The sequence below is a fragment of the Spodoptera frugiperda genome, chromosome 25 (assembly GCF_023101765.2).
Source record: "Spodoptera frugiperda isolate SF20-4 chromosome 25, AGI-APGP_CSIRO_Sfru_2.0, whole genome shotgun sequence".
Lineage (NCBI taxonomy): Eukaryota > Metazoa > Arthropoda > Insecta > Lepidoptera > Noctuidae > Spodoptera > Spodoptera frugiperda.
Window position 1 is genome coordinate 10,585,822 of NC_064236.1, and position 26,804 is coordinate 10,612,625.

At 36.4% G+C, this 26,804-nt stretch overlaps 2 protein-coding genes across 3 annotated transcripts; both read right to left on the minus strand.

The window, feature by feature from the left end:
• Positions 1 to 141: 141 nt before the first annotated feature.
• Positions 142 to 5,998, minus strand: LOC118264254 (glutamine synthetase). Its single transcript, XM_035576707.2, has 8 exons — positions 5,757 to 5,998; positions 4,889 to 5,083; positions 4,499 to 4,690; positions 4,143 to 4,304; positions 3,491 to 3,707; positions 2,206 to 2,463; positions 559 to 701; positions 142 to 395 (listed from the first exon to the last, which is right to left on the minus strand). The coding sequence occupies exons 1-8, from the start codon at positions 5,791 to 5,793 to the stop codon at positions 247 to 249; spliced, it is 1,353 nt and encodes a 450-aa protein (XP_035432600.2). The 5' UTR covers positions 5,794 to 5,998; the 3' UTR covers positions 142 to 246.
• Positions 5,999 to 10,724: 4,726 nt separating this feature from the next.
• On the minus strand, positions 10,725 to 26,412 carry LOC118273974 (glutamine synthetase 2 cytoplasmic). Of its 2 annotated transcripts, none has more exons than XM_035591312.2 (8): positions 25,871 to 26,412; positions 16,147 to 16,201; positions 14,266 to 14,463; positions 13,426 to 13,587; positions 12,707 to 12,920; positions 12,343 to 12,600; positions 11,956 to 12,095; positions 10,725 to 11,867 (listed from the first exon to the last, which is right to left on the minus strand). In XM_035591312.2, the coding sequence occupies exons 2-8, from the start codon at positions 16,172 to 16,174 to the stop codon at positions 11,719 to 11,721; spliced, it is 1,149 nt and encodes a 382-aa protein (XP_035447205.1). In that variant the 5' UTR covers positions 16,175 to 16,201; positions 25,871 to 26,412; the 3' UTR covers positions 10,725 to 11,718. The 2 variants fall into 2 exon arrangements, with proteins under 2 accessions (XP_035447205.1, XP_050560380.1); XM_050704423.1 differs by lacking the exon at positions 25,871 to 26,412 and adding an exon at positions 25,385 to 25,773.
• Between the last annotated feature and the right edge of the window lie 392 nt (positions 26,413 to 26,804).

Genomic DNA, 26,804 nt, shown 5'->3' on the forward strand with positions numbered 1-26,804 from the left:
AATAACATTGAAATTCTGTGAAAGATAGAAATGAATACATACATAAATAACCTGAACCTCATGCCTCTCACCAATGTAAGTAGGCAGACAATGCAATGCTTAAAATACTTTCCTTATAAATTTAAAATAAAATTTATGTTAAATGTACATAGGAGTTTAATAGTTCTCCAGTTATATCAGCATACAAAAAGTTCAAAGTATGGCCAAAAGTCAAAACGGAGATTCATTGTAGCTAATGGAAGACAATTATTCATTAAGTATAACAGTGCTCATCAGAGCATTAATCACTCGATAAGGATCAGAGTTGGAGGCAGGGCGGCGGTCTTCTAGAAAACCGCATTTGTCTTCAGCCACCATACGCGGTATTCTTACGCTAACTAAACGGTCTGCGATTCCTATAAAAATAAATTTATTTAAAATGACATTATTTATTCATTAACTTGAAAATGCACGGTTATCTAAACAGGTACTAATTAAGCCCATAAAATTATTTTAATGGGCATACAGGGGATGTAGGTCTACTAAGGGGCGCACCGGGCCAGGGAGACAAATAATTACCTGCAGTAAATTTATCTATGGCACTCGTCAATCCAGTATCAGCAGTTAGACGCTTCTTGTTGTCCAGTCCACCCCGAGGGTCATATACTTGGATGTGCCTTTCATGAAAAGCTGCTAATCGTTTTATTCCTCTCTGAATTGCCCTGGAAAGTATGTCATATTTTTAGATCTTGTCTGTTTTCTTAAATAACAGACTTACCAAATTGTATTTTCGGATTCAAGTTTACATTATTAGTTACGTAACTTTTTAACATAAATAATGCCGATGTTATTAGGTAAAAGTCAAAGTCAAAGTATTTATTTGTGAAACATAGGGTACATTATAAGTTGTAGGGTATGCTGCTATACATGAATAGATCCTGCTATGTTTTGCTTCGGAAAGCGTACAAAATTTTATAATATGTCAAAAAAAATAAAAAAAAAATGGGAAAAAGTATATAAACATATGTCAATAGCGTGTGATAACAGTCAAAAAATACTAAAAAAATCGCAATATCAAGAAAACTAAATAAACAACACAATACAATAATCACAGAACAAAATATAAACACACAAATCGTATCAAACTACTCTGTTAACATCTTTTTTATTTAAATATTCCTTAATTGAGTAGAAGGCTTCATTAGCTAGGATGTTAAACAATCGTTTTTTAAAAATGTTAATATTATTCATTTGTAGTAATATATTTGGCAAATTATTATAAATTTTGGGGGCCATACCTAAAAAGTTTGAACTAAATATAGCCTTTTTATGCGGTTTTGCACAGATTTTATGTTGATGACGAGCATTTTTTAGTTTCTCAAATAAATGAAAATTTTTCTTTACAAATATTGCTACTTCATAAATATACAAAGAAGGCAAGGTTAATATTTTATATTGTATGAAGTATGGTTTACAACTGTCAGTTGGTTTTATTCCACTAATAGCTCTAATACACTTTTTTTGGGCTTTAAAAGCTATTTCTCTGTCAGGAGAGTTAGCCCAATAAATTATACCATATCTCAAAGTAGATGAAACATAAGCATTATACGCTGTAACCAATGCCGAGTGGTCGACAATTTTTGCCAGGTTATAAAGTGCATATGAATAGTGATTAAGGCGCCTACAAACATTTTCTATATGCGTTTTCCAGTTCATACTATCATCCAACCAAATACCCAGAAATTTACTATTTTCCACGCTTTCAATTTTGGTGCCATTGTAATTTATGTCAAAATTTAATTTATTAGTCCGTTGTTTAAATTCAATAAGTTTAGTCTTTTCTAAGTTAATTTTTAAGTCATTATTTTTGAGCCAGTCAATTATTGTAATAAGATTATCATTTATTTCTTTTTCTACTTCCACTTTATTTTTGCCTGTAAAAACTACAGTAGCATCATCTGCAAATAACACCGTTGGATGACTAATGACATTAGGCAGATCATTAATATAAACAATAAATAATAATGGACCTAACACACTACCCTGTGGTACACCTCGAACAATTTTGCAGCATTCTGACACATATGTATTTTCTGTTTTTGATTCCAAGCATAATTTGTTAATACGAGTAAACTGGGTTCTATTGCCGAGATATGATTTAATTAACATCAGTACATTACGGTAGACTAATATGTAGATACGAATAAGTATAAATTGTAAACTTACGAAATACCGTTCACTCCGCGTGTAGCAAGAGTCGAAAAATTGATGTGTGCTCCGGATGAAACCCAGTTTGCAACTGGTTTGGGATCGAAGGAGATCACAACTCCGAATTTCTCACCGAGTATATTCAGAATGTAACGAGACATCCAGACATCGTCACCTGCATCTATCCCTACTGAGGGACCGACTTGGTACTCCCACTGTGACGGTACTAACTCTGGATTTGTACCCCACATAGGAATACCAGCGTGTAAACAGCATCTGGAAGATTTTACAGAAGGTAATTTATTACTAAGATTCTCGATTCACGACAAAACGTCGTGGAAGATTTTTTCAGCTGAAGGGATTAGGATACAATTTGGAACAGGGGTAGATCATGGTCTGAAATAACACATAGGCTACTTTTTATTCCACGGGAATGCGGGCGAAACCGATAGCAGAAGCTAGTATATATAAAAAATTTAGACGAAATACTAAAACGGTAGCTCTATCAGATTTTCTCCGGAGGCGTACAAACTCACCAGTTGAGTCCATCAACTGGCGGAAAACGTTACTACACGCTACGAACTACGCGCTTCAAGCTACGAGCTTAACTATGCGCTACAAGGTTTGATTAATCACCACTCTGTGTTGATGATTTTAAACTTACTAGTGGTCGGCTAGTGGTCGAAATTCGACTATATACGATTTAATGTACAATACCACTTAACATACGTTCAAGGATAATTTTTAGTTAGCAAATTGCTATTAGTTTTGTAAAATTCAAATTAATATATTCCGGCGCATCATGAACAGGAAAACTCTATTCATATGATACGTGAGAATATCATCGCAATGTCTGTCGATTTTGACATTTTGTCAAATACGATTAGATACTATGCATGGTAGTGTGTGTAATGTTTTATTTATTGATTTAATGTACTTTATAAGCATTATTTTTGAAAAATATTAGCGTTCTGCACTTCTCCTACACATAAACTATAAGTGTACCAAATTTTATGCTCCTACGTTCGCGCAATTTTCGTAAAAAGAGGTCCAAAGTTTTTGCATCACGTATTAATATATAGATAATTAGAAATTATACTCCCACAATGGCTTCCTCACGATGTATTCCTTCACTGTATGTCACTGGTATTTAAATAATCTTAGAAAGTACCTACATACATATAACTCAGAAAAAGTAACATTTTCATTTGCCATGTTTGGAACCCGCACCATACATAACAAAAGGATGCATTGATACACACGAAATTGAAAAAAAAATTAACTTCTCAAATAGAAATGTAACCTGTAATGAGCTTCAACAAGTTCTCGACCAACAACTTTATTCGCACCAAGGCCGCAGTAAGATTGGTGTGAGAGTCTAGGAAAACCGCATTTCGGCCAGCCTGCCGGTCTCGAGTCGGTGGGGTTCAATAAGTAAAACTCCTGCTCCACACCGAACCAGGGCTCATGCTCCCTGCATTTATTGTAAGTGGCCGCGCACTGGTATCGATGGTTAGTCCCTGTGATAAAACAAATTAATCTTGATAAATAGGTAGGTATAGTATTCAAAATTACTTTATTGACATCGACTTATAGCTTCGAATAAATGTCTCTGAGGAGCTGCACATTAGTAGTAAATGTTAGGCCCAGCCATTACCAATACCAGAAACGCATTGGTAAAATGGTATTATTGTTCACGATGAACGCGTAGCCACGAGCGCGAGTGATAAGTTCAAACCGTTAGAACTTATACAAAAAAAGTACAAAAAAATTTCGTAGCATTTAATAGGTAGGTATATACTGTTACAGCCTACAAGATATTTTTTGATAAAAGTTTTCTCAATTCACGGTTTTCTCCTTAGTCATTAGTGCAATACAAATTTTACGCACTAGGTACTAGAAAGGAAACACTTCCTTATCTGTAAGTAATTTAGAATCAGATTAAAATGACACACGTGTGGGTTCCATCCTGTGGGTGTAGGTGTCGCACATAACTAAGATGTTGTTGCCGCGTTTGAACGGGTCTCCGTATATCGCTCGAGGAATCAAGTACATGTCACTACTGTTGCGTTTTGTTAGACCACTTGCTTTTCCATCGAATGACAGTATTGGTAAATCTATGATAAGAAATAAATACATTATAGTCCTCAAAAACAAACAAAAGCCATAGTTCATAGAACACCGGGGATTAGAGGTACGTATTACTATCAGGATACAAAATATATAATTGTTTCTTACGCTTACAATCAATGCCACCCATGCAATCATTCTTTACCAAATCATTGAAAATTCTTTATTATAAAGTAAATACCTTTTAAATTTTCGTCAAAAGAGTCCCTGTTCCTGGTTTTCCTAAGCTTGCATTCAATTTTATATGTATTTTCTAAATTCCTTGGACAATAGTACGGTGGTAAATATTTATTTTGCTGGGAATAAGACATACTTTCAAATGTTTCCTGTCTTATTTTTTCCTCTATCTTATCCATTATATGTTCGAATTTATCTGCAAAAAATTACATTAAAAATGTTTTTTCTTGAAAAGCTTTATCATAAATGTGAATTTCCGAGAGTTAATAGAAAGCAAGAGTGATGAATATCATATCCAAGTAAATTTTAGATATTTTTTAAAATCCCTGTAGCTGAAACGTTTCACTGTTATAGAGATAGGTAGTTAGTATTTATAAAGCAAGGCGTAGTTTACCCTTTGGTTTTATAGGTATCAACTTTAATGTGGTTTCCTTGCTCCGTAAATATTCGCCCGTGCCATCAATCCAAACGTATGTAGCTACACACTTGTCCTTAGGTGTTGGAAGAGTGAGGTACTTATCCATTGGACTATGTACCGGATTGTTGTCGTTATTGTCATTGGCGATTCGCACTTTCTTTTCAAGGTCCTCTGTGGGTAAATCGAGTTTTATGTTCAACTAAAATATACATAATACTAGCAAACCCGACGAACTCCGTTTCGCCTCCAATGATTCGCCCTGTTTTCCTGCTATTCTCTTGAAATTTTCCTAAAGTTTCGTTGCTATAAACCTCACGGAGCCCGAGACCTTTCCAACGAATGCAAAACCGTGGAAATCGGTTCGTGCGTTCTGGAGTTATAGCGTCAGGAAGGAAAACCCGACTTATTTTTATATTATAGATTATTACCTACTTAATTATGTTTTACTTAATAGTGGAGCCCATCAGAGCATTTAAAGTTGGTGTTTCGTAGGCTTTTACTGCCGATTGAAACCTATAGGTTGACAGTTGTAGATTAGACGAAGCCGTTGGTGGTGAAACTCACCCGTCTTCGTGGGGTTTTTGATAAAACTTATTTTACATAACGAATCAAATCTCTGTCTGTACTCCTACCCCTTGCCTTACTCTTACTCCTACCCCTTGCCTTACTCTTACCCCTACCCTTTTTCTTACCACTACCCTTACCGCTACTCCGACCCATTTCTTTCCTCATACCTCCTCAAGAAACTCGTTTCTTCTGCTTTATTTGATTTGGTCTTTCTAGCCATACTAAAGATTATAGGTATATAGGTAGGTAGGTATATCTAAAGACTCCAGTCACTTACTTCGACGATGGTCTATAACAACGATTGTATTATCCATTTTTGTTTACAATCTTTTACTTGTGTTCTTCAAATCATATAATATTTATAAATTAAAGACACATAATATTGATTCAAATGTAACAAAGCAGGTACATGTATTATAATTTCGCTAAACTAATATATTTGTTACATCATAATTACTTATATACAACAAATAATATATAATTTACATTACAATTTTGATTTGGTCGATGTGTCAGTAGACAGTTACTCTTTGGTTTACCTCCTTGTCAATCTATATGACGTACCTACAAAAAAAAAATTATCTATGCGTCTAATTTTTTTTAAGAAATAGTACAGTCATACCTAAGTAAATGCGAACTGCCTAGGTTCGTACTCACTGTATGAATAAATCCTTTGCTTTTCTTTTTCGAAATCATAGCTCGGGATTTATATCTTAAACAATGCAAGTTTAACAATTATCGCAAGCAATGTGAGTTCCTAGAACTACACGAAGTAACCCAAGTTTTTGAGGGACGCATCCTTGCAAACTCATTGAGTTTAGACACATATTGATGTATCTGAATAATTATAGTATATTTTGACACTATGAATGTGCCCCAAACTAAAATATGCATATATTCACCTTTTGTATTTTTTTTTTTTTTTTTTAATGGGACAAGCCCGCCACAACCTCCCACACCGCTGCAACTCCTGTAAGCCAGGATCTACAGTAGATACAACCATGAAAACACCGGAACATTGAAGTCCGGCGCGTCCCAGGGACATGAATGACTGTCTTGGATCCCGCAACGAAATAAATCAGAAGATATTATTAGAGGAGAAGAAAAGAAAGCGATTGTTTCCACTTCCCTCGGTGAATTTAATGCAGGAGACAGAATGACTTAAGCCTTAAGGCACAAAGAGACTCCACAACTGGGAGAAGCCCAGTCGCCAAGCACCACGGAAATTTGACTTAAAACTAAGTGGGTCCTATGTGTGAGCTGTTATACTTGCTTCCAATAATAGGTATGGCAAAAACGCCTAAACGCACGGAAATTCGTTCTAGACTCCACAAGGTCCGTATAATAGACTACACCTGATGAAACAATTAAATTATCTAACATAGTGTTACGCTCAGATTGCCAGAGACCACACTCCCAGAGTATGTGATGGGCGGATTGCTCATGTTGCAACTCCGCTGTCGAACATTGGCACCATGGTGAATCAACGAGTTTAAATGAGAACAATTTGCTTTTAAAGTTGCCATGGCCAGTAAGAAACTGGGCAACACAGTGATCCACCTCCAACCATGTCCTCTCCAGTCGCTCATGCACGGATGGAAAGAACTGGTAAAGGTGACGGCCCTTGGTGGAAGATTCCCATCTGCACTGCCATTCAATTAGAAGCTCATCCCAGACGTCCGTTAATGGCTTAAGCAGTCTAGCAATTTTGTTTCGATCACGTTGTGCTAGAAAGTTTGCGGAAAAGTTAGGTCTCGCATTGTAATACATAGCAGCACGTCGCTGCACCTCAAGATCGACTGGAAGTAGTCCCGCGAGCACAGGTAGGGCCTCTGTGCTAACCGTCCTATAAGCCTTACACAGAAAGATCAAGGCTAGACGCTGACCTTGAAGAAGCTTCCGCCGTACCGCGCCTATTGTGGCCCTATCAGCCCATACTGGTGCCCCGTAGCACACGCATCCTAGGTAGGTTGCTCCATATATGGTTTTGAGCGTAAGAAAAGAGAGACCCCAGGTAGCCTTCGAAATTCGCGTGAGTGCATAGAAATTATTTTTGGCTTTCTCACTAATAGCCTTAATATGTTCAATAAAAGAAAAGTTTTTTTCTAAGACTAGACCGAGATAGCAAACCCACTCCTTTCGTTTTACGGGAACGTTTTTGAATTTAATGGACGGCCATGATTTCAAGTTTCTTTTAAGCAATAGCTGGTAAGTTTTATGTGGTGCAAAAGTTAATCGATTACGTTCACCCCAACGCGTTCACCTTTTGTATGCCCATATTTGTTTGTATTGACTATATCTCCAAGGGACTGCCGTCAGCAGACACTGGATAGCAACGCTATGCTATAAGCGTGAACCAACCTGCCTTGAAACTGCGATCTCCAACCCGCTTGACAATCCTGAAAATTTCTATACCTCATAACAAGATGAGTAATCTAACAGGGAACCATCAAGGGGATGTTAATTGATGACGATGATGGTAGTGATGAAATGTAGGGACATGCCTTTGCCGATCCCCATTAAGACAGTCGTCGATGCAATAACATGCCACGTTTCTCAAGCATATAGCATTAATATTCTAGTAACTAAGTAATCTGATATTGTATTGTTATAATTAGACATTAATAAGCCTGACTTCAGAATGATCACTTGTTTTCATCTGCCACCTACATTCTTGGTTGGATATATCACAGAAGTGACCTATCTAACTCCTTGTTTGTAAAACTTGTATTTGGTTTGTTTACACACTTATTACACAGGAGAAAAGCGTTGCTTGAGAAATATTTCATTAACATAAAACTTCGTAGCCACTCGTAGTACGTACTACGTAGGGACTACGAATTGCTACGAAGATTTTTTTAATTGTTTCGGTTGTCGTGGGTGCCACTAAATGTCGTTAAGATTGTTATAATAATATTATACGTATTACTAGCATAGCATGTATACGACCTATAAATGTTGTATACTAGTTATTACCCGCTTGGTACTGGTACTTAATCAAAGTGTAGTTTACGATTTTCATTTATAATCCATTTTACTTAAAATATCTTCAGAAGTTACATGTAAATAGTTGTGCGCATAAACTGCGCAACAGAAGTGTTTACATAGCGAAGTAGTCGTATAATTCGACCAAATGAAGTTGGCGGACCGTTGGCGGCCGGGCGTTAACCTACTACATTTTGTCGTGTAATGTACCAGGAGCACATGCCGTAAAACAGTGACAGCAATACATAAAATGTCACTAAGTGCTGATATCGACGCTGGCGACATCTAGTAGTAAGTGAATATAGCTCCAAGTACATTTCTAATACATAACATAGATGGCGCAATAAATTATTTTCATATCAAGCCTTTCTGCCACCAGTTAAATGGGAGATTTAGTCAAAAATAACTCTTGATAGTACCTAAATAAAGTGCAAATTTATTTAACTCGTTTTTGCAAAACGGGTCTCGAAACAGCTGAAAATTTGGCTCCAGCGGTACTAGGACCGCATGAAAACCGAATGGTGGATTGAAAAACTTGTGATAAGCGACATCTACGTTGTCATTTTACACTACAATTTCTTGCTGAAATACAATGAGTTGGACGGCGTTGGGTTCATTGGTAGATGGCGTTTCATGTTCATTGTGATATTTTAGTGTGTAGTGTAGGTCCTGGTAAATGATAATATTTATTTAAGCAAATGGGTTACAATGTAACTCAAAAAATGGTGATGTAAAAGCTATGGAAAATGGTCTAAACCGGTACGAGGGAGGGATGATTTGGCCATGCCACTTTCCACCACGATATTTGCGGGGGTAAGATATGAACATTTATGTATTTACAAAACGACACAGCCTAATACTAGCAAGTGGTTGTTATTAAATCAATGCCAAAACCAACTATTTTTCGCCTGTTAATCTGAATTGGTTTGTACCTAAGTATCGTAATAAAATAAAGTATGTTAATTTAAAGAATCACAATGAAATTCGAATTGTTTTATTTTGTACCAATTTCGTCTAAGTCGAAATGGTGGGATCAAATGTAAGTATTCCAGTTTCAGATTATACTTAAGTATACTTACTAGGTACTTACCTAATTTCTACTATTTACTACCTTCATCGTACAGAATTTTATAATTACTTATGATAAAGGCCAGTAAACAAACATACTGATCATCTGTTAGTAAGCAATCAGCGCTACTCATCTTTTGGATGTTGGTAGTATAACACCAAAAACATACAGTATGGAGTTACAAATGCGTTTTCGGCTTTTTAGAGGTTAAGGGATAAGGAATTTGGGGATTGGAGAGGTCAACGACCTATTCTCTTTACCTATCAGACGTGAACAATAATCGAGATTAGCAGTCTTCTACGAAGTGTTGGATCAGCTGTAATGCACTTATGAAGTATACGAATACGGACCCTTATTGAAACAAAAAGAATTTCTCAAATCGGTCTATAACTGCCGGAGATATGGATTAACATATCTTCGGGAAGCTCAATGGTCAATGCACTATTTGAATGAAGTAAGTTAGATGTGCGTACATTCAGCAGGCTTCAATTGAATTGATCTTCGGCAAGTTACGAGTTACCATAGCAACCAATATGAAGACTTGAATACTTGAATACTTATACTTATTGGCGGCTTTTTAGCATATTATTATATTTCTTTGATTATATCTTCCATTTCGATGCAATTCTATAGTATACCTAAATGTAAATGACATGGTCAGAAGGTGCTCCAAGCTGAGCAAAAATATAATTATTAGTGAGTGGGATACTAAGGGTGCTTTTCACCACCCCAGGGTAAGATCTAATAGCTAAGCTGTGAAACTATGTAAACGTTTCCACCGATACTAAGCTATGTAGCAGGGCGAGAGGGATGCGATGCTCGAATACCTATGCGATATATCGATATTAGGGAAGCCATTCATAGTATACATCCATAGCTGGCATTCACAGCATAGTTGTTCTCGCACACGAAAGTCGAAGGTGGTATACAAAGACGTTATAAATGACCATAATTTAAGTTCATTATGTATAAACAAATTCCACCCGAGCGAAGCCACGGGCAACAGGCTAGTTATGATATATTTAACTTCCTATGCGTTCGTCTCGTTCTTATTTCAATATTATGATGGAAAACTTGTGACCTGATTTTATTTCTGAAATACGTATAAAGTTGATCATAATCATTAATGGACGATTCCATTGTGGGACTGGGTAAGGGCAGGAACTTAAACAAAAATAACAAAAACATAACTAGTACAACAAAGTATGTTTATTTTTTTATAATATCTCGTATTTTATAACAACATTTCTTATACGCTTACATTTTGTTAATCATACCAATTTCCGATGCATGCAAAACAATTTTAAACATCTTATACATATAATAGCATAAATAGTTTTATTCAGACGATAGGAATATAATTTTTTGTGCTCTACACGAGTGTACATGGTGTTCACGTTTAGACATACTTCATAAGTGCTTGAACTCTTGAAAGGCTCTTGCGGTTCTCTTTACTTTATTATACTCTAAAATATTTGCAAATGAATTGCACGTAAACTACCTTTAACATTAACATACTGGTAGATCCTATACTCGTAATATTATCATCCGGACATTGTAATTATCTGCAGTTATCTTGTTAGTACATAATATGTCAAGCAATTCATGTGTTCTCTTTCATGTTATTCTCTACAACTAATTTGCAACTATGCATTAAATGAATTTGTTAAAAATAATGATATGTGGTTATTTGTATACAATTAAACTATTTAACATCAAAATAACAATTTTTAAATATCACATAATATTCGTAGAAATATTTACCTACTTATACAATATATTAATATCTTATATGGTCCTTTTAAACGCACTACCTCTATCACGTGTCGGTTTAATTTATCTATTATCCTTTGATTTTTATTTTATAGTTAATATAAATTGAATAATCTTAATGTCTTAATTGAATAATCTATTGAATACCTATAGGCCATAATTATTCGATTTGTTGTCGCTAGTGAATATATTAATTATTATTATAAGGTAAATGTCTATACAAAACGTTACTTGGTGTTGCTCTTGCGGTATATGTATATCACTAAATGGAAGAGGTTCAATAACGCACATCGGTGCAGGTACATACAGCTTGCGTTGGCAACCAGGCACGAACTTAATAGACGGATTATTGGTGATGTGTTCGCTAGCTGACACGTGGCGCAGGAGTGGCCTGGCGGGGGATGCGCCACTGTTATTCGTTGAGTATGCAGGTGCGCATCAGCGCATCTATCACAGCGTACGGGTCGCAGTTCGAGGCCGGTCGACGGTCCTCCAAGTAGCCCTTCTTCTCCTCGGCCACAGTCCGCGGTATCCTGATGCTGCTGCCACGGTTAGCGACACCTGACAAATAAAAAATCATTAGAGTCTTTTTCTTTTTAAGCCTCGAGTAAATTATGTGATTCTCATTTAGTTAGTTCTGGACCCTCACCAGCGCTGAAGTCATTAATACTGGCGGTTTCATGGAGACCGGTCAAACGTCTCTCGTTGTCCTTTCCTCCGCGAGGATCGTACACCTTGATGTGCTTCATGTGGACTTTAGACAGCTTGTCTATGGCCTTCTCGATCTCACTGAAAATAAACAAAATTGTTAGTAAAGTCGTGCACAGTAGTGGTCTGTGACTACGTAACATCGTTGCTACTACTCGTGCCAGTTGAACAACGCACCGAACGGTGTCGAAAGGTGTTATTAAATAAATTAAAATGTAATAGTCGATTGTTTCGTTAAACTGAACATCGCGCGGTCGTAATGAAACTTTTCACTAAGTAAATCAGGGAGTTTATAAAAGTGTACGTCAATGGTATCATAGATACTTACATAATACCGTTGTCCTCACGCATCTTCTTGGTAGAGAAGTTGGTATGAGCTCCAGATCCGTTCCAGTCCTGGACTGGTTTGGGGTCAAAGCTGACAATGACTCCATACTCCTCAGCGAGCCTGTTCAGAATGTAGCGAGCGACCCACAGGTCGTCGCCAGCGGTCACTCCCACAGAGGGACCCACTTGGAACTCCCATTGGGAGGGCATGACCTCAGCGTTGGTACCCGAAATGGGGACGCCAGCAAATAGACAACATCTGTAAAGGGAAAGTGAAGTATGAAATAATTGTGGCCAAAGCGTGTATATTCTTTGATAAATCTGATATTTGGGTTCCCGTTGGGATGGTGGAGTAATTTATTTACCTGTAGTGTGCCTCGACAAGATCCCTGGCGAACACCTTATTGGCGCCAACACCGCAGTAGTATGGGCCTTGTGGTGGGGGGAAGCCACCTGGGGGCCATCCGAAGGGCCTCAGGTCCGAGTCAAGCAAGATGTACTCCTGCTCAATGCCAAACCATGGCTCATCATCCTTGCACCTATCGTATGCCTCCTGGCACTTGATGCGATGGTTAGTCTCTGTGGAAAACATAGAATAAATTTATTATCGAAGATCTGTCGCCAATTAGGTGGTTCGGAATCGGAACATGATCTAAAATATGTGGCTTGTGGGCTACATTACGTATTCGGTACAGTTACCGCTGACCCGTGCACTATGTGGTAATATACCTAATCTAAAATAAGTAAAACAATGCGCAGGTCGTGCTGTCATGCAATTACCATAAATGTGTAATTAATTGCGATTGCGAAGCAGCGATGACTAATATAACGCCACTTAATACTCACACACACACACACTGTCACATACCATATCAAGTTTAATCGGAAGATTTGAAAATAATAAAACGTTATTGATATTGTTCTGTTGTTATTGCTACTGTCTTATTGAATTGACAAAAACATAAAACCAAAATACTTCATTTACTGTATTAGAAAATAATATCGTAGGCTGGTGCAGAATGCTATTGAAATTGGAAGACCAAAGGCATTCTATTTGTATTGTGCAGAATTTTAATGAACGCACCTGTGGGCTCCATGTTGTATTTGTACGTGTCACACATGACGAGGATGTGGTTGCCACGTCTGAACGGGTCCCGATAAATGGCGCGGGGATACAGGAATGTATCAGAGTTGTGCCCGTCCGACTGTCCGGTGGAGCTGCCATCGAAGTTCCAAATCGGTAGATCTGTCAAACATAAATTACATATAATATGACATAAACTAATGTACTCACTCACACTCAATTACTCTAACATAATGAACATGAAGGCACTCTATCAGGCGTGGACACTTAATTTACTGTGAACAACAACTTTCCAATGAACTAAGAATATTGAATGAAATCTATCGTAACATTTATACGTCTGCTTCTGGACAATATTGCTTTGAAACCTTTTAAGTTTTCATCAAAAGCAGTAGTGATGGAAGTGGGTTACTGTTTTTATTTGTGGCTATAATTACATATGTTTTTGTTGGATGTTAAAGTGCCCTCATGGCTGTGTCTGTATATAAATATAAGCCGGTGTAATTTTAGGCATTATGTAGCCAGATTTAGATAAATGGATCTAATGTAGCTGCATGTAGTATTGTAATAACTGTTACATGATCATATAACCGTTGTTATGTTACGGCGCCATGTTGTTTACAGATCAGCTCGTTTCACCGAAGGCTGAACAATTTACCGAAACTGTGCTAATTGGTTTGTTAATGAGGATGTAATAAAACCTCTCTCATTTCATAGGATGTGCCACTTCAGTGTTTAACCAGTGATGTATATGATTTAAAAACCGGGACCGAGTTTGTGTTCATGTAAATATGTTGATGCACAAACGAGCGATGATGAACGCAATTTGAGGACACTCACCCTTGGGTTGCTTTGGAATGAAGCTCAGGGTGCGATCTTTGCAACGCAGATGCTCTCCAGTTCCATCGATCCAGATGTATGTCGCCAAAATTTTGTCCGCAGGAATAGGGAGGTCATTGTACCTTCCCAACAGGGTTTTCGACAAAACCGCATTAGGCGAGTTGACCAGCACTGGGCCGGATAAAATCTTCGGGTTATCTGTTAAATAAAATAGATTTTGTTATTACAGACATTATTTGGAATTGTAATTGTTCTTCTACTTTCATTAAAATATATCAATACCCCGTCGTTATTCGGTCACTTGTGTTTTACGTAAGTAACCATTTTTATATAAACTAGATAATTTCTCATTCCCGGAACTTAAACTGTTTAGAGAACCACTATGAAAAGTGTGTTTCCGAGAATAAACCAAAACATGGAAACCCAGACTAAGAGGCTTTAGCGGAACGTCATGGGGATTAGCTGAATTCTATTTTTCATTTTAATCCCAACTCTATTTTTATAATAATTAAAATTCAAAGAATTCATTAATTGGATTGAAAAATGCAAAAAGTGCGTGTATTTGTTAAAGGAATCAGGAATCTACATTTCCATTTATGTGCAAAATACATAATGTCGTTGAGGATTTTAACTGATACTATGCTGTTGCAGTGCTGACCTTTGCACACACTGCTCACAGCTTTGCATTACACCAGTGAGCCTCTTTGATGAGCTCACAAGGTACGGGCTGGTGTGGGTTACATTCTGCGGTGACCGTAATATTCCGTAACACACACCGACGCCGACCACTGTAATTGAGTCCCTTTGCCGTACATTCATACAATTAGAACCTTGTCAAAGGATTAATGTCGCTGAATTAACTATTTCATTCCACTGAAACGTTGCCCACATTATTACTGTGAATCGTTCTTACTTTACTCCACAAATAGTGCAGTTAACTTTCCATTTAGCGAATGAATGTTTCAAGTCGGGCTAGTCAAAAGTTTACCTTTTCGTTTTAATTAAAAAAGGGCTCGTTAAACAAAGACCAAGACCGAAAGTGCCTGAACGAATCTTTTGTCGACCTACTTTGTAGTGGAATTTTGAAACAATGTGGAGCATAAATCTTCAATGAAAGGTGGAAGCTACAACGTTTTAGTGTACCTGTCTAATACAAGTTTCACGTCGCCTAAAACCTACATAATACCTACGTAACATAATCTTATGCCTACTATAGATTGGCGCAGTAATGCGAATTTGTCACAGTATTTAAAATTTTCTCGTTGTTGTAGAACTGAGTTTTCTCAATACTATGCGCCAGACATTGACCAACTAAGTAAGATTCACATTCACGATGCGTTTACTATCTTACAATCTTACGCAGTATTTGGTCAATTTTCGTGAGTGCATTAAAAATTTAGATTGCGATGCATTTTGTGTAGCTACTGGAAAATGAGCCTTATGTGTATGTAGCAGGAATGTTAGTAGACTAGCAAAGACGTTAGGGGGAATGATTTGCCTCATACGGATAAGAGCTATAATGGAGTGCGCTTGCTAAACGGTTGTCCATTGAAATTGAGTTATTGTACACGCATGTTTGTACACAATCCGTCTTGGAGTTAACTCTTTTGCGTTGACTGGTTCGCCTGAACTGATATTACAAAACGAAGTAGAACATCTGGTCTGATTTTCATGGATATATACAGATATAGATGTTTACTACACTCACTTTCTGCCAGTAATGTTTATGAATCCCATGAATTTCGGTTCGATTGCTATACAAACTAGGTATGTTTCTATTAGAAAGAAAATCCTAAATATACGCCTTGTATGTGGTCCTAGTGTGTATAATAATAGAAATCTACGTGTAATCGTGTAGAACGCCCTTCGTACAAGCCTTACCTTCTATTTTCGCGTGTGCGTCAGTCATCTTTGCGCCTTATAAAAACGTACAAATCTGTAACAAAAGAGAATACATTTAGTTTTCACTTCTAAGAAATATATTCATAGATACATGTACTAAAACATCGTATAAATAATATGTAGATGTTAGAGAAGGAAAAGTCGGAACATAAATAAATCAATATACGTCGTATAGTAGGAAATAAACTGTGTGTCAGTGAAAAAAGCTGGTAGATAAACATACTGAGATACTGACGTTTTATTACTATATAGTTACTTTAGCTAACAATATATAATATAATATAATATAACAACATAACTTGGTATAGTATACATTATTACAAAGATATTATTAATGAGAAATATCGCCAATTTTTAACATCTTACGAGAGTACAGTACTGGCTGGGTTGAACAGTTTAAATTGTATATATTCTTGATGTTACAGATTCTTGATATTAAGATAGAAGTATTTGGAACTAGATTGTACCTTATACTTAATATTTACATATATTTTCCTTGACATTTGAAATACTATAAATAAATGCCTATAATAAGTCAATAAAAGAAACATGTTGTGTGGAGCACATTAATTGCGTTGTAAGCTTATATTATTTATTTATTTATACATCGAGATTTATATCCGTGAATGAGGAAAAAAAAATCTTATTTTAATCGGAAGTTTAAGTAAAGAACAGAACAAAGAAATATTTTAAATAAATTATAATGTTTTAAAATATTAAATTAATGCTAATTTATTTTAAATCAGATTGTTGGTTGATTATGTCAATATGGTTGAGAGGCAAAGCCACAGGGCATTATTGGTAATTGGCATGACGTTAAGTGAAGATAAATCTTATTTGTTTCATTTTCTGGGTAAGTTATCCCCGTGTAGCAATAAAATAAACAGACCCTTGACACATAACAACGGTAATTTCACGAAATCGATTGGCGCGTTGCCCAAACAGCGATGACGAGGAACTCTGCGTATGTTCACCCAGCAGTGTGCACCGCGCACGCAACGTAATGCCACAGTCACGGGCGAACTGAAACGACTTTGAGCGAAACAACTAGATAGGGAAAACGCGGGCAAATAGAACGTTCTTCAACAAAGTTGTTACGTGGACTAAAATAACCTGGATGGTACTAGCAGTTTTCTTAAGAAATTTTCCAATAAAACACTATATACCTAATGAAATAAATTGTAGATGTTTAGCTTTATAAGTACTATTCATAGATTTTCTATGAGTAACTAGTATTTTAGCTGAAACACGTATTAGATGAAATATCTACATCTTATACGCGAGTAGATACCGCGTCATTAGTACGTACGTACACGTACGTAAACAAATAAACTGAAAAACTCGTAGCGCAACTAATGGCTATTTATTGGCAAATAGTATGATCTGGGAAAATTCCCGATTGCTCGGAAACTTTCTTGATGACCAGTTGCGATACACGATAACACCACGCGCATGATTTATGTCTAACAAGCAAGTTTCACGGTGTAATGCTGAATGCCAATTTTCAGGGAAACTATAAATCCATAATTATTATACCTAAAACTTTTTACTGTAGTAGAATAGTAAATAGCAAACAATGTTTGGAACATTAGTTGTTATCTATAAATAGAAAGCAAGGTTAAGTCGGTTCGATATTTCGATCGATTGACATAATAGTCATTAGCATTGTTTGGTAGTCACCGCAGGGCCAAAGTTTGGCGTTATTAATTTCTTATTACACTTCGCTCCACATTACGTTGAGTGCCCCGTTATTATGGTTATTGCTTTGCTTTCTGACCGTGATAAACCGAATGACCACCCATGTTTACTTACTTTTACAACTCCATTGCCTTTACGAAATGTTGTTCGAGTGATAATGGACATAATAGGCTTGGCAAATAATATTACTAGTGTCGATTTTTTGAACACACACTACATTCACGATTATCAAACATTGCCAAGATCAGAACCATTTTCTTCAGGTTATTACCAGAAGGTAATAGCCGAAGATGACTCTGTATATGTTGTGTTAACTGAATTTTCAGATATATAGGACACTGACATAGGTATACCTGTATGTTATGTATGTGTATGCGTTGTGGAATGCAATGGTTGGAATGGGAGGTACTATCTATGCCCTAAAATCTCAGCAGCCCAGTAGCCGATGTGTGCGCGATTCTAATTGATATCAATCTATCTATCATATAATGAGAACGAATGTGGCTAATAAATAAGTAGGTGTCACGAAACTGACAATAATGGCGCGATTGTAATTCAATAGCATAGCAATAACATGCCAACTGAAGGTATTAATAGAAATAGCGCAATCTATAATTTACATTACACATTACGTGTGTGATGACTGAGCAGTGAAGCGTAATTTACAGTTTCTATGTGCATGCGACTATTCACGTGCAATCGTATGATATGCAGAATTCGAGACCACCATAAGGGAAATGTACAAGAAATCCAAAGCGTGCCACGTTATTTATAAAACACTGATCACTGTCTTTCTGTTTTCACTTAGTACAGTGTGGGTAATTACAATACATCGATGTTTTCGTATCGAGTGTTTTGTACACTCCCGTTATCAAGTGTTGACATTTTACATGTTCCATTTTATCTATGTAGGTTAATGTAATGGCTCATTTGTATTACGCCGATGTCGATATGGTGATAATAGTGACGCAATTTTTCTTTCATAGATCGGATGTTCTGTCTACGTAAGTAACTAGTTATTATGCTGGTCGTGCCTGCATCACAATGGATCACTAGTCTTAAGCGTGACATTTGACTGATTAGTGACAATTTATTAGTATTGTACTTAGCACGGTGAGCCTACGCGGGAGTCACGTTGCCTAGCTATGTGATGTTCATGCGTAAGTACCCGGTAATGATAGGATCACAAAGCCTTTATGCGGTGGACTTGAACAGCTAGTACATTACTCACAGTACGCTTTGCGTTTGTTTATTATGTTTATTATGTATTGCACAGTCCTGTCCTTGGCCTTGTCATCAAAAAGAGGGCGATGACTGTTGCACGCAGCGCTTTCGTGTTAGGTCACTAGCTGCGGTGTGCTCAGCTGATGCTCAACGCCCGACGCGTTACAGCGGTCGACTGCTTCTTTATTATTTAGAACGTGTTATATTTAGTTCACGTGCGGAAAAATATAATGCGTGAACCGCTGCCAGTAGCCGGCTTTGCGGACCTAAACAAACAAGTCTTTGTTTGTTTCCTTAGTTCCGGTCTCATAAATGTGCCGATTATAAAAGTCCTGTATATTTTTTATGTATTTATCTACCTTCAAACTGCACTTTGTTTGATATTTTCTTTCGGAGAAATTTATGTAACATGTAATCGAACAAAGATAAAACAGAACGTTCCAAAGCGGTGGCTAACAAAGAAAACGTAGAACCCAGCTTACGCACTTATTTAAAGATCGGAGATAAAGCGCGGCTAACAAAGAACGAGAATAATTCGGTCATTGATATCTATGCAGTTCATGTACCTTTATGTTTTGATCTCAAATCTCGACAGTATGCCACTTTGTTCCGACGGAGCCGATATGTATGATTAATAAATGTCAAGGCAGTCTTCGACGAAATTTATTCTATATAGCTTCTGCCCGCGACTCCGTCCGCGCGGATGTCGGTCTTCGCGTGGAAGTTTTATTTCTCCATTTTGAGTAACTCTGACAATGACATCTTATAAATATCTATTGGACCCAAATACGGCGAGGCCCATAATAATTAAGGAGATCCCTCTATTGAGCTACTGCTGTTGAGCAGAATAAAACTGAAAAATAAAGTTTTTTTTCTACGTATTTTTCCAGGATAAAAAGTAACCTATTTTATGTCCAGAATAATAAGACATAATTATACCAAGTTTCATCGAAATCAAACCGTTAGTTTTCACGTGATGCCTGAACATATATAGACAGACAGACAAAAAAATTATAATCACATATTTGGGTTTGGTATCGATCCAGTAACACCCTATTTATTTTTTCTATATTTTTAATGAGCAGAATTGACCCTTCTACAGATTTATTATAGCCCGCGACTTCGTTCGCGTGGAATAGTGACTTCCGGCAAATTTTTGGTTTTAACCACATAGTTCCCGATTTCGCGGGATCTCTTCAAAAATGAGATGTGGAAGATATTCTAGGGAACTCCTCAAAAATCAACATAAAGCTCTGCGTTTGAATTTAATAGATGTATACTCACTTAAGGCATTGAAAAAATAGTTTAAAAACGGACTTAAACTAAAGAAATATTATAATCTTTCCGAACTTAAGATGAAAACTAACTTAAAACTAAAGAAAGCTACGAATTACGAATTTATAACAATTAAAAAAGAAATTATATTACAACCTATCCTCAATGCTATAATAACCAAGCTTAAACTAAATAATTTAAAAGAGACGACTTAAATATAATTAATTTATAAATTATAGACTTAAAATTTTATTAAACAAACTAACTACAGTAACTACTAATAATCGATATCAAACTAAACCTACGTTAAATAATTTAACCAGAAAACCAGGAAAACTCAACAAATAAACTTTTTAATAGACAAATACAACGAAACCAATTTAGAATACACGAAACAGCAGGACCACTGCAGACAAATAATCATACGACTTATAGTACACTATTTCCACAACAGTACCGAAGCGCTCGGCCGATACCCAACCAAATGAATGTAACGAAATTTAACGTTTATTTTTATTTTTTGAAATAAAAACTATCCTATGTCCTTTCTAAGGTTCTAAACTATATCTGTACCAAATTTCAACCAAATCCGTCAAATAGTTGCGGAGATTAATGGTATAAGCATAGAATAGAGTTCGACGTGATTCTTTAATTTGACATAACTTTTTTATTTATGAACCGATTGACATGAAACAAACACTAAATGTAAATTGAAGCATACCACAATATATTCGTGAAAACCGCATCCAACTCGGATCAGCTGTTTCTGAGATTAGCGCGCACAGACAAACAGACAAACAGACAAAAAAAAAGTTAATTACATTTTTGGGTTCGACATCGACATAACAATAACCCCTGCTATTTTTTTTATTTTTATTTTCAATGTACAGACAGCACTTTTCTACGATTTTATTATATGTATAGATTAGATGCACCTCGAAGCTACCTGCGCAGAACCACATTTATATACAAATGAAGTAAGACGAGTGGTAATAAAGACGTGTATGATTTGTGATAATTATTATTGTAGTTGTCCTTGTTCAAATTGAATTAGCCTTCTTTCAGAAACTGCACTAGAAATCTAGCACAGTACTGATAAGTAATGTGCGAATGTACCTACATTTTCTTATGTATATCGAGTACCTAATCGTCACAAAGTATGTCATTATCATATATCCATATAGGTTATCGAGTGACTGGTACACGTACAACTCGTTTCGTCATTAACAAAACTGTTTTTGCGAGACATCGAAACGGTCTTGACCTGAAGATATTACGCCGAACGGAGCCGATCCCACTAAATGACGGTTCGATGCTTTATTGCATAATAATATATGTTGAAATATCAACAAATACAATCGAATTGATATTTTTTATTACTCTCATAAAAAATAACCCTGATATTTCTAATTCATGTTACTGTTCCGGATCTCGATTGTAATTATTGAGGTTTTAGAAAATTTTGGGACTTCGTTGTTATATTCATAAAAAAACTGTTTACTATGTAGGTAGGTATTTCTATGAATTTTTTATCTCAGAATTACTAGGAAAATCATGGTAAACATTGGAAATGAGAATAATATGTGGTTCTACAATAACAAAAACAACTTTGTTTACAAGAGTGTTTAGACATGCGAAGCGGAATTATGAAATTACTGGTATTTCAACAAAATGTTTGTGCGGCCCTTGGGCTAGTTTGGTTAATAAAAATAGCACGGCGTAGTTATAAACGCAACGGTTAACTCAACAAACTGTATATCATTGAGATTGATATCATTCCGGGATGTGGCATCATTTCCCTGTTTGTATGCAGCCACTAGGGATAGCTGTGTTGCCTGTTTGAACATCGCGAAGTAATTTCACAGTACAAGAGTCAATGCTTGATTACCAAATGATTGGATATCAGACGAGATGGATAAGCTCAAGTACTGCGACGTTCTTGTCACAAACAGCACTCAACTGATTATACTATTATCTGTACTGAAGGCGAATAGATTAATGACAATTTACGCAATAATGATCGCATTTATTTTTAGGTCAAGGGATCAACAACGCGGGCGGATTTACTGATAACATTCAAAACAAGTGTTAGAGCGAACGATAACAGTGGCCACACCGGAGCGGACTGGCGAGGTAGGTGGCAACCGTCGGCCGCTGATAGATTGCCGAAGATAAATCCAGTCAGCTGATTGCTAATTAAAATTATAATTCTAAAGTCCTCGTAACCTCGACTTGAGAATAATAATACTATGAATAAAAACGACGCAAATGTTTCCGGAAGTTCAGTGGGGCTAATAAGCGGCTCTGGTAAATTACCTTGCGTTTTAAATGGGCACTTTTTGTACCACCTCGCCACTTATAAGAAAAACTGTACGCGGAATTGTATTTGGGTCAGACAGTTAACCGTGTGTCTTTTCGAAATTAAAAAGTTTTTCTGTTCAGACTCGTTATCTTAATTATAGTTTCAGCGAAAAGAAATGTTTCGAAATACCATATTTCTCTCGTCACTTAGTCACCGTAATTACGTTTAATTTCTTTTGTCACTAAGTGATACTGCCATAAAATCAGCAAATAGGTCGTTAAGCATCGTTAATAGGGAATCTTTGATACTTAATTTGTTTACTATAGTCATTTAAAGGCAAAGTCATTAGGTACTAACGAGCTATGTAAACAAGCAATTACTGATTGTAGTTTAGTTTTACAAATCATTAAATAAATATTTCAAAGCAATTAGTAATAAATATACAATAATAGCAATAGTATTGAGTAGTTATCACCATAATCTACTGTGGCGATTTTCCATTCAAGCCTACTTACTTAGACGTATGATTGTTCTCGCTGCGTTTATTCATCTTAGCCTAGGCATAAACGAGTACTTATGTGTTTATGGGTTAGCATATTAAGTTTCATTGAAGCGAAAAATTAAACGGTTTCCTTACTTGTTTATCGTTTAAATACAGTATCACGCCTTTTTCGAGAAACGATACGATAATCCTTGCGAAAATTAAGAAAATGCTCGTCGCGTATCCGACCGAAGAAATTCCATTATTAAAGTATAGCTACCCTAACTACTTTCTCTGATTAAAATTTCCTATTGTTACATTGGGCCATTGTAAGAACATTTCAATATTTGTATTATCCAGCATGCGACGTAGGTACTTCCTCGGCAGTGAACAATGTACAAGTTCGAATAGTTAACGCAGGGTATTTCTTGCGATATCGTGCATACCATTTGTGTATAAACCCTTGACACAGTTTGCTCCGCTAAAGGGTCTAGTACCTACCTACATAGAATTTATGAACGGTAAGAAAGGTTCGGGCAATGTACAAAACATTTACAAACATCATATTACGACAGTTATTCAAATAGTTTTCGTGTTAGGTGAAAAGTCAGTTGATCTACACCACGGGTTGGTACGAGTAGCGCTACGAGAATAGAACTTACGATCGATTGAAGGTTTTTGGACCCAAAAATAAATCTGGTTTATTTACCCGTCGACCGTACGACGGAGGACGAGTGATTCATTATTTTCTTTGTTTTTATTGCTCGGGTGTTCCCTGTGATGATAGTGCGTTCCTCGTACGAATGTTACTGACCTCTCGTCCGCAGTAACTGAAACTCGGCCGCATCCGCCACTTGAATATTATTTTATTTACACATTTTATCGCTTTTCCAAATACCTAAACACCGAACTATGACCGAGTCAAGCCCGTATGGAAACAGAAATAACAGCGCCACTGAATGAGATACCACTCCACCTTCAACTCTCAAAGCTTTTGACGCTTTGCAGTGAAAAATAAACTTTTGAATACAGATTTTCTCATTGATAGCTGTGCCCGGCGTTTTTGATTGGCTGAATGGCGGGCTTTTAGGAGAAATTGAGTTAAAATCAGAGCATTTAAACTTTTATCGAAGGTAAATGATGAAATTTTCTGCGAAATTTGTGGGATGCCTCATTTGTCTAGTATTTGTAGGCGGGAATTTTTTACATGGTAATCTTGATTTTGTGTTTAATAATCAGTCTATAATGTAAGGAAAGTCGATTGTTAAAATTTCACGAGTTTTACTAAACTAACAAATAAATTACTTTTAACGAGTTTCCTTATAAAACGGTAAATACCTTTTACCTTTGGAGGAAAAATCTGTAGCTGTTTGTCAAACAACAAACGAAATTGGGGTGAACAGCGATCAATATAAAAATTACAATAATTGCCCTAGATTGTGTGGTTTTCTCTTTGTATATAGGTGACGATGAATAAGTCGGAATTTTTACGTCAATCTAGTGATTTTACAATACTGGTACATAGAAATTTCGTATGTACCTATAATATAATTATTTTTGCACACGTCCTGCCTATGCCTTCTTAGTAACATTTTTTTTGCCTGTCTTAAATTTTGGTAACATAATCAGTGCCTACGATTATTATAACCTTCTCGTCTCCCTACCCATTAACGATTTTAAACATTTTATGACGCTGATACGATATTATTTTTATTGGTTAATATACATTTTATGTGTTTATTATTCCTTCTAACATACAAACAAACATGTTTAATTTTATTAAGGTACCTGTGCTATTTTAGTTGAGCGATCTTTTTATACGTCAGTTAATTTCGTTTTAACTATGTACCATTTAGGTACGAAAGTAACGTAACTTTAAAATCGCTGCGACCTACGTTACTTTAGAATCTGTCGAATATTCATAAAAAAATTACGCATTTTTATTTAAAGTTGTTCACACGCAGAACTTTAAGATAACTTACACAAAGTTAAGGCGCGCACTAAGTCACTGTTTACATCTAAGATGCCGCATTACCATGAATACAAAATAATATTTATTACGTAGTAAATATTAATTCGACGGTTTATCATACCTAATGCAAAATATATGTTTTAAAACTTATTTACGATCCGAGTTCAAAAACTTCATGTTCACTTTTATGAGTTAAAAGTCACGAGTCTCAGCATGTTTCTTATCCCTAAATATTTGGACAGGTTCCAGTCGCCCTAAAACTTACCGAGATCCAGTTTACTTTTATAAATTTAACCAAACGAGTTACTTTAAAACTTTTTCCTCGCGCAAAACTTTTGTGAGATATAATTTGGTTGTTGGACATAAACATTACTTTGAATACAAGACTAGATGCAGGTCTAAATCATTACATGTTATTATATTTTGAAACAGTTCGACTGAGCTAGTTCTTTTTCAAATATTTCGCCATAAAAAAGTTCGCAAAGCATGTAGACCGCGAGCGCATTTGGTGTGAACTACAAATATTTTGGTCGGAGCTGATGCAATTCGCATTGCAGCCGGATGGTGGTGGTCGAGCGGCGCGAGCACTCCGCGGGCACGTGCTGCCAGGTCGTCGGGGAGTTTCCACACCCGGCACGAGCACGACGTACCACTCGACTGATAAAATATGCACAACACCGAACGCACTCCGACGTATTTCAAAAAAATATTCCTAAGCTTTACTTATCGAAAAAAATATTTTTTACAATACCTTAATTCAAATCCCCAACGCGATCGCTGCGTAACGCGCGGAAACTAGCGTAGTGTTGCTCGTGTGCGAAGTATCGGAACGCTCAACTGATTCGATCGCGCCGCTTTGCGATCTAAGGATTGACTGGTGTTCGTGCGAAGCGCTGGTGAATATATGCGCGCGCATCTCCCCGCGCTTGCGTTGTGGTGGGAGCACGACGCTGCGTACAAATGTGCACGACAACCATACTATCCTAGTTCTTATCAGCACAGCATAAGCGTCAAAATGGAACAGATCTGTCGTTCTTGTACATTGTTGCCACTGCATGTAAAACTGTCAGCAATTCATTCACTGCTTATGCCGCGAGGGAGCGTCGTCCAATGTGTAGTCCCACCCATAGTTAGGTCTTCCCGCTCAAGGTACATTAATTTGAATTGGGTCGTTACCGGCAGGTATAACTCCGAACAGTTTTAAACTTTATGAAACTTCGTGTTATCGTGTTTTGACACAATATGATCAATATTTACAACTGGTTCTCTGTTGTTTACATATTATTTAGTTATTGTAGGGAGTTTGTACTGTTGGGATTTGTAATATTTATGTTCATTTGAATTTAGTACCATTTGCGACTTGAATAATATTTTTGAGTTAACCGTTACAGGTTGTTCGTACATTTTATTGTTACCTATCTGCTGTGTTATATAGATATTCATTATATCTTCGACAAAACAGTGAGCCAGAAGTACATATAAATATATTATTATGTAACATGTACTTTAAGGAAAAGTAGCAAGTTTTGAAAGTAATGAAATCCATAGTAAGATTGTTCCGGAATTAAATTGCTAATCTAGTAATAAAAAGTCTATAATAATCGTTTAGCAAATGAGATTGTGAGCTGAACATTTTGTACTATTGTACAATGTGTATATATTACGTGTATGTATGATCGTTGTAT

What these genes read in the sequence shown, in the direction of transcription:
- LOC118264254 (XM_035576707.2), bottom strand. Translation starts at nt 5,793, where the DNA reads ATGGATAATACAATCGTTGTTATAGACCATCGTCGAA. An exon ending in CTTGTTGAAGCTCATTACAG is followed by an intron (nt 2,464 to 3,490) that starts GTTACATTTCTA and finishes AAAATCTTCCAG; the next exon opens with ATGCTGTTTACACGCTGGTA. An exon ending in CGCGGAGTGAACGGTATTTC is followed by an intron (nt 702 to 2,205) that starts GTAAGTTTACAA and finishes CATACTTTCCAG; the next exon opens with GGCAATTCAGAGAGGAATAA.
- LOC118273974 (XM_035591312.2), bottom strand. Translation starts at nt 16,174, where the DNA reads ATGACTGACGCACACGCGAAAATAGAAG. An exon ending in CATTCCAAAGCAACCCAAGG is followed by an intron (nt 13,588 to 14,265) that starts GTGAGTGTCCTC and finishes TATGTTTGACAG; the next exon opens with ATCTACCGATTTGGAACTTC. An exon ending in TATTAATGACTTCAGCGCTG is followed by an intron (nt 11,868 to 11,955) that starts GTGAGGGTCCAG and finishes TTTATTTGTCAG; the next exon opens with GTGTCGCTAACCGTGGCAGC.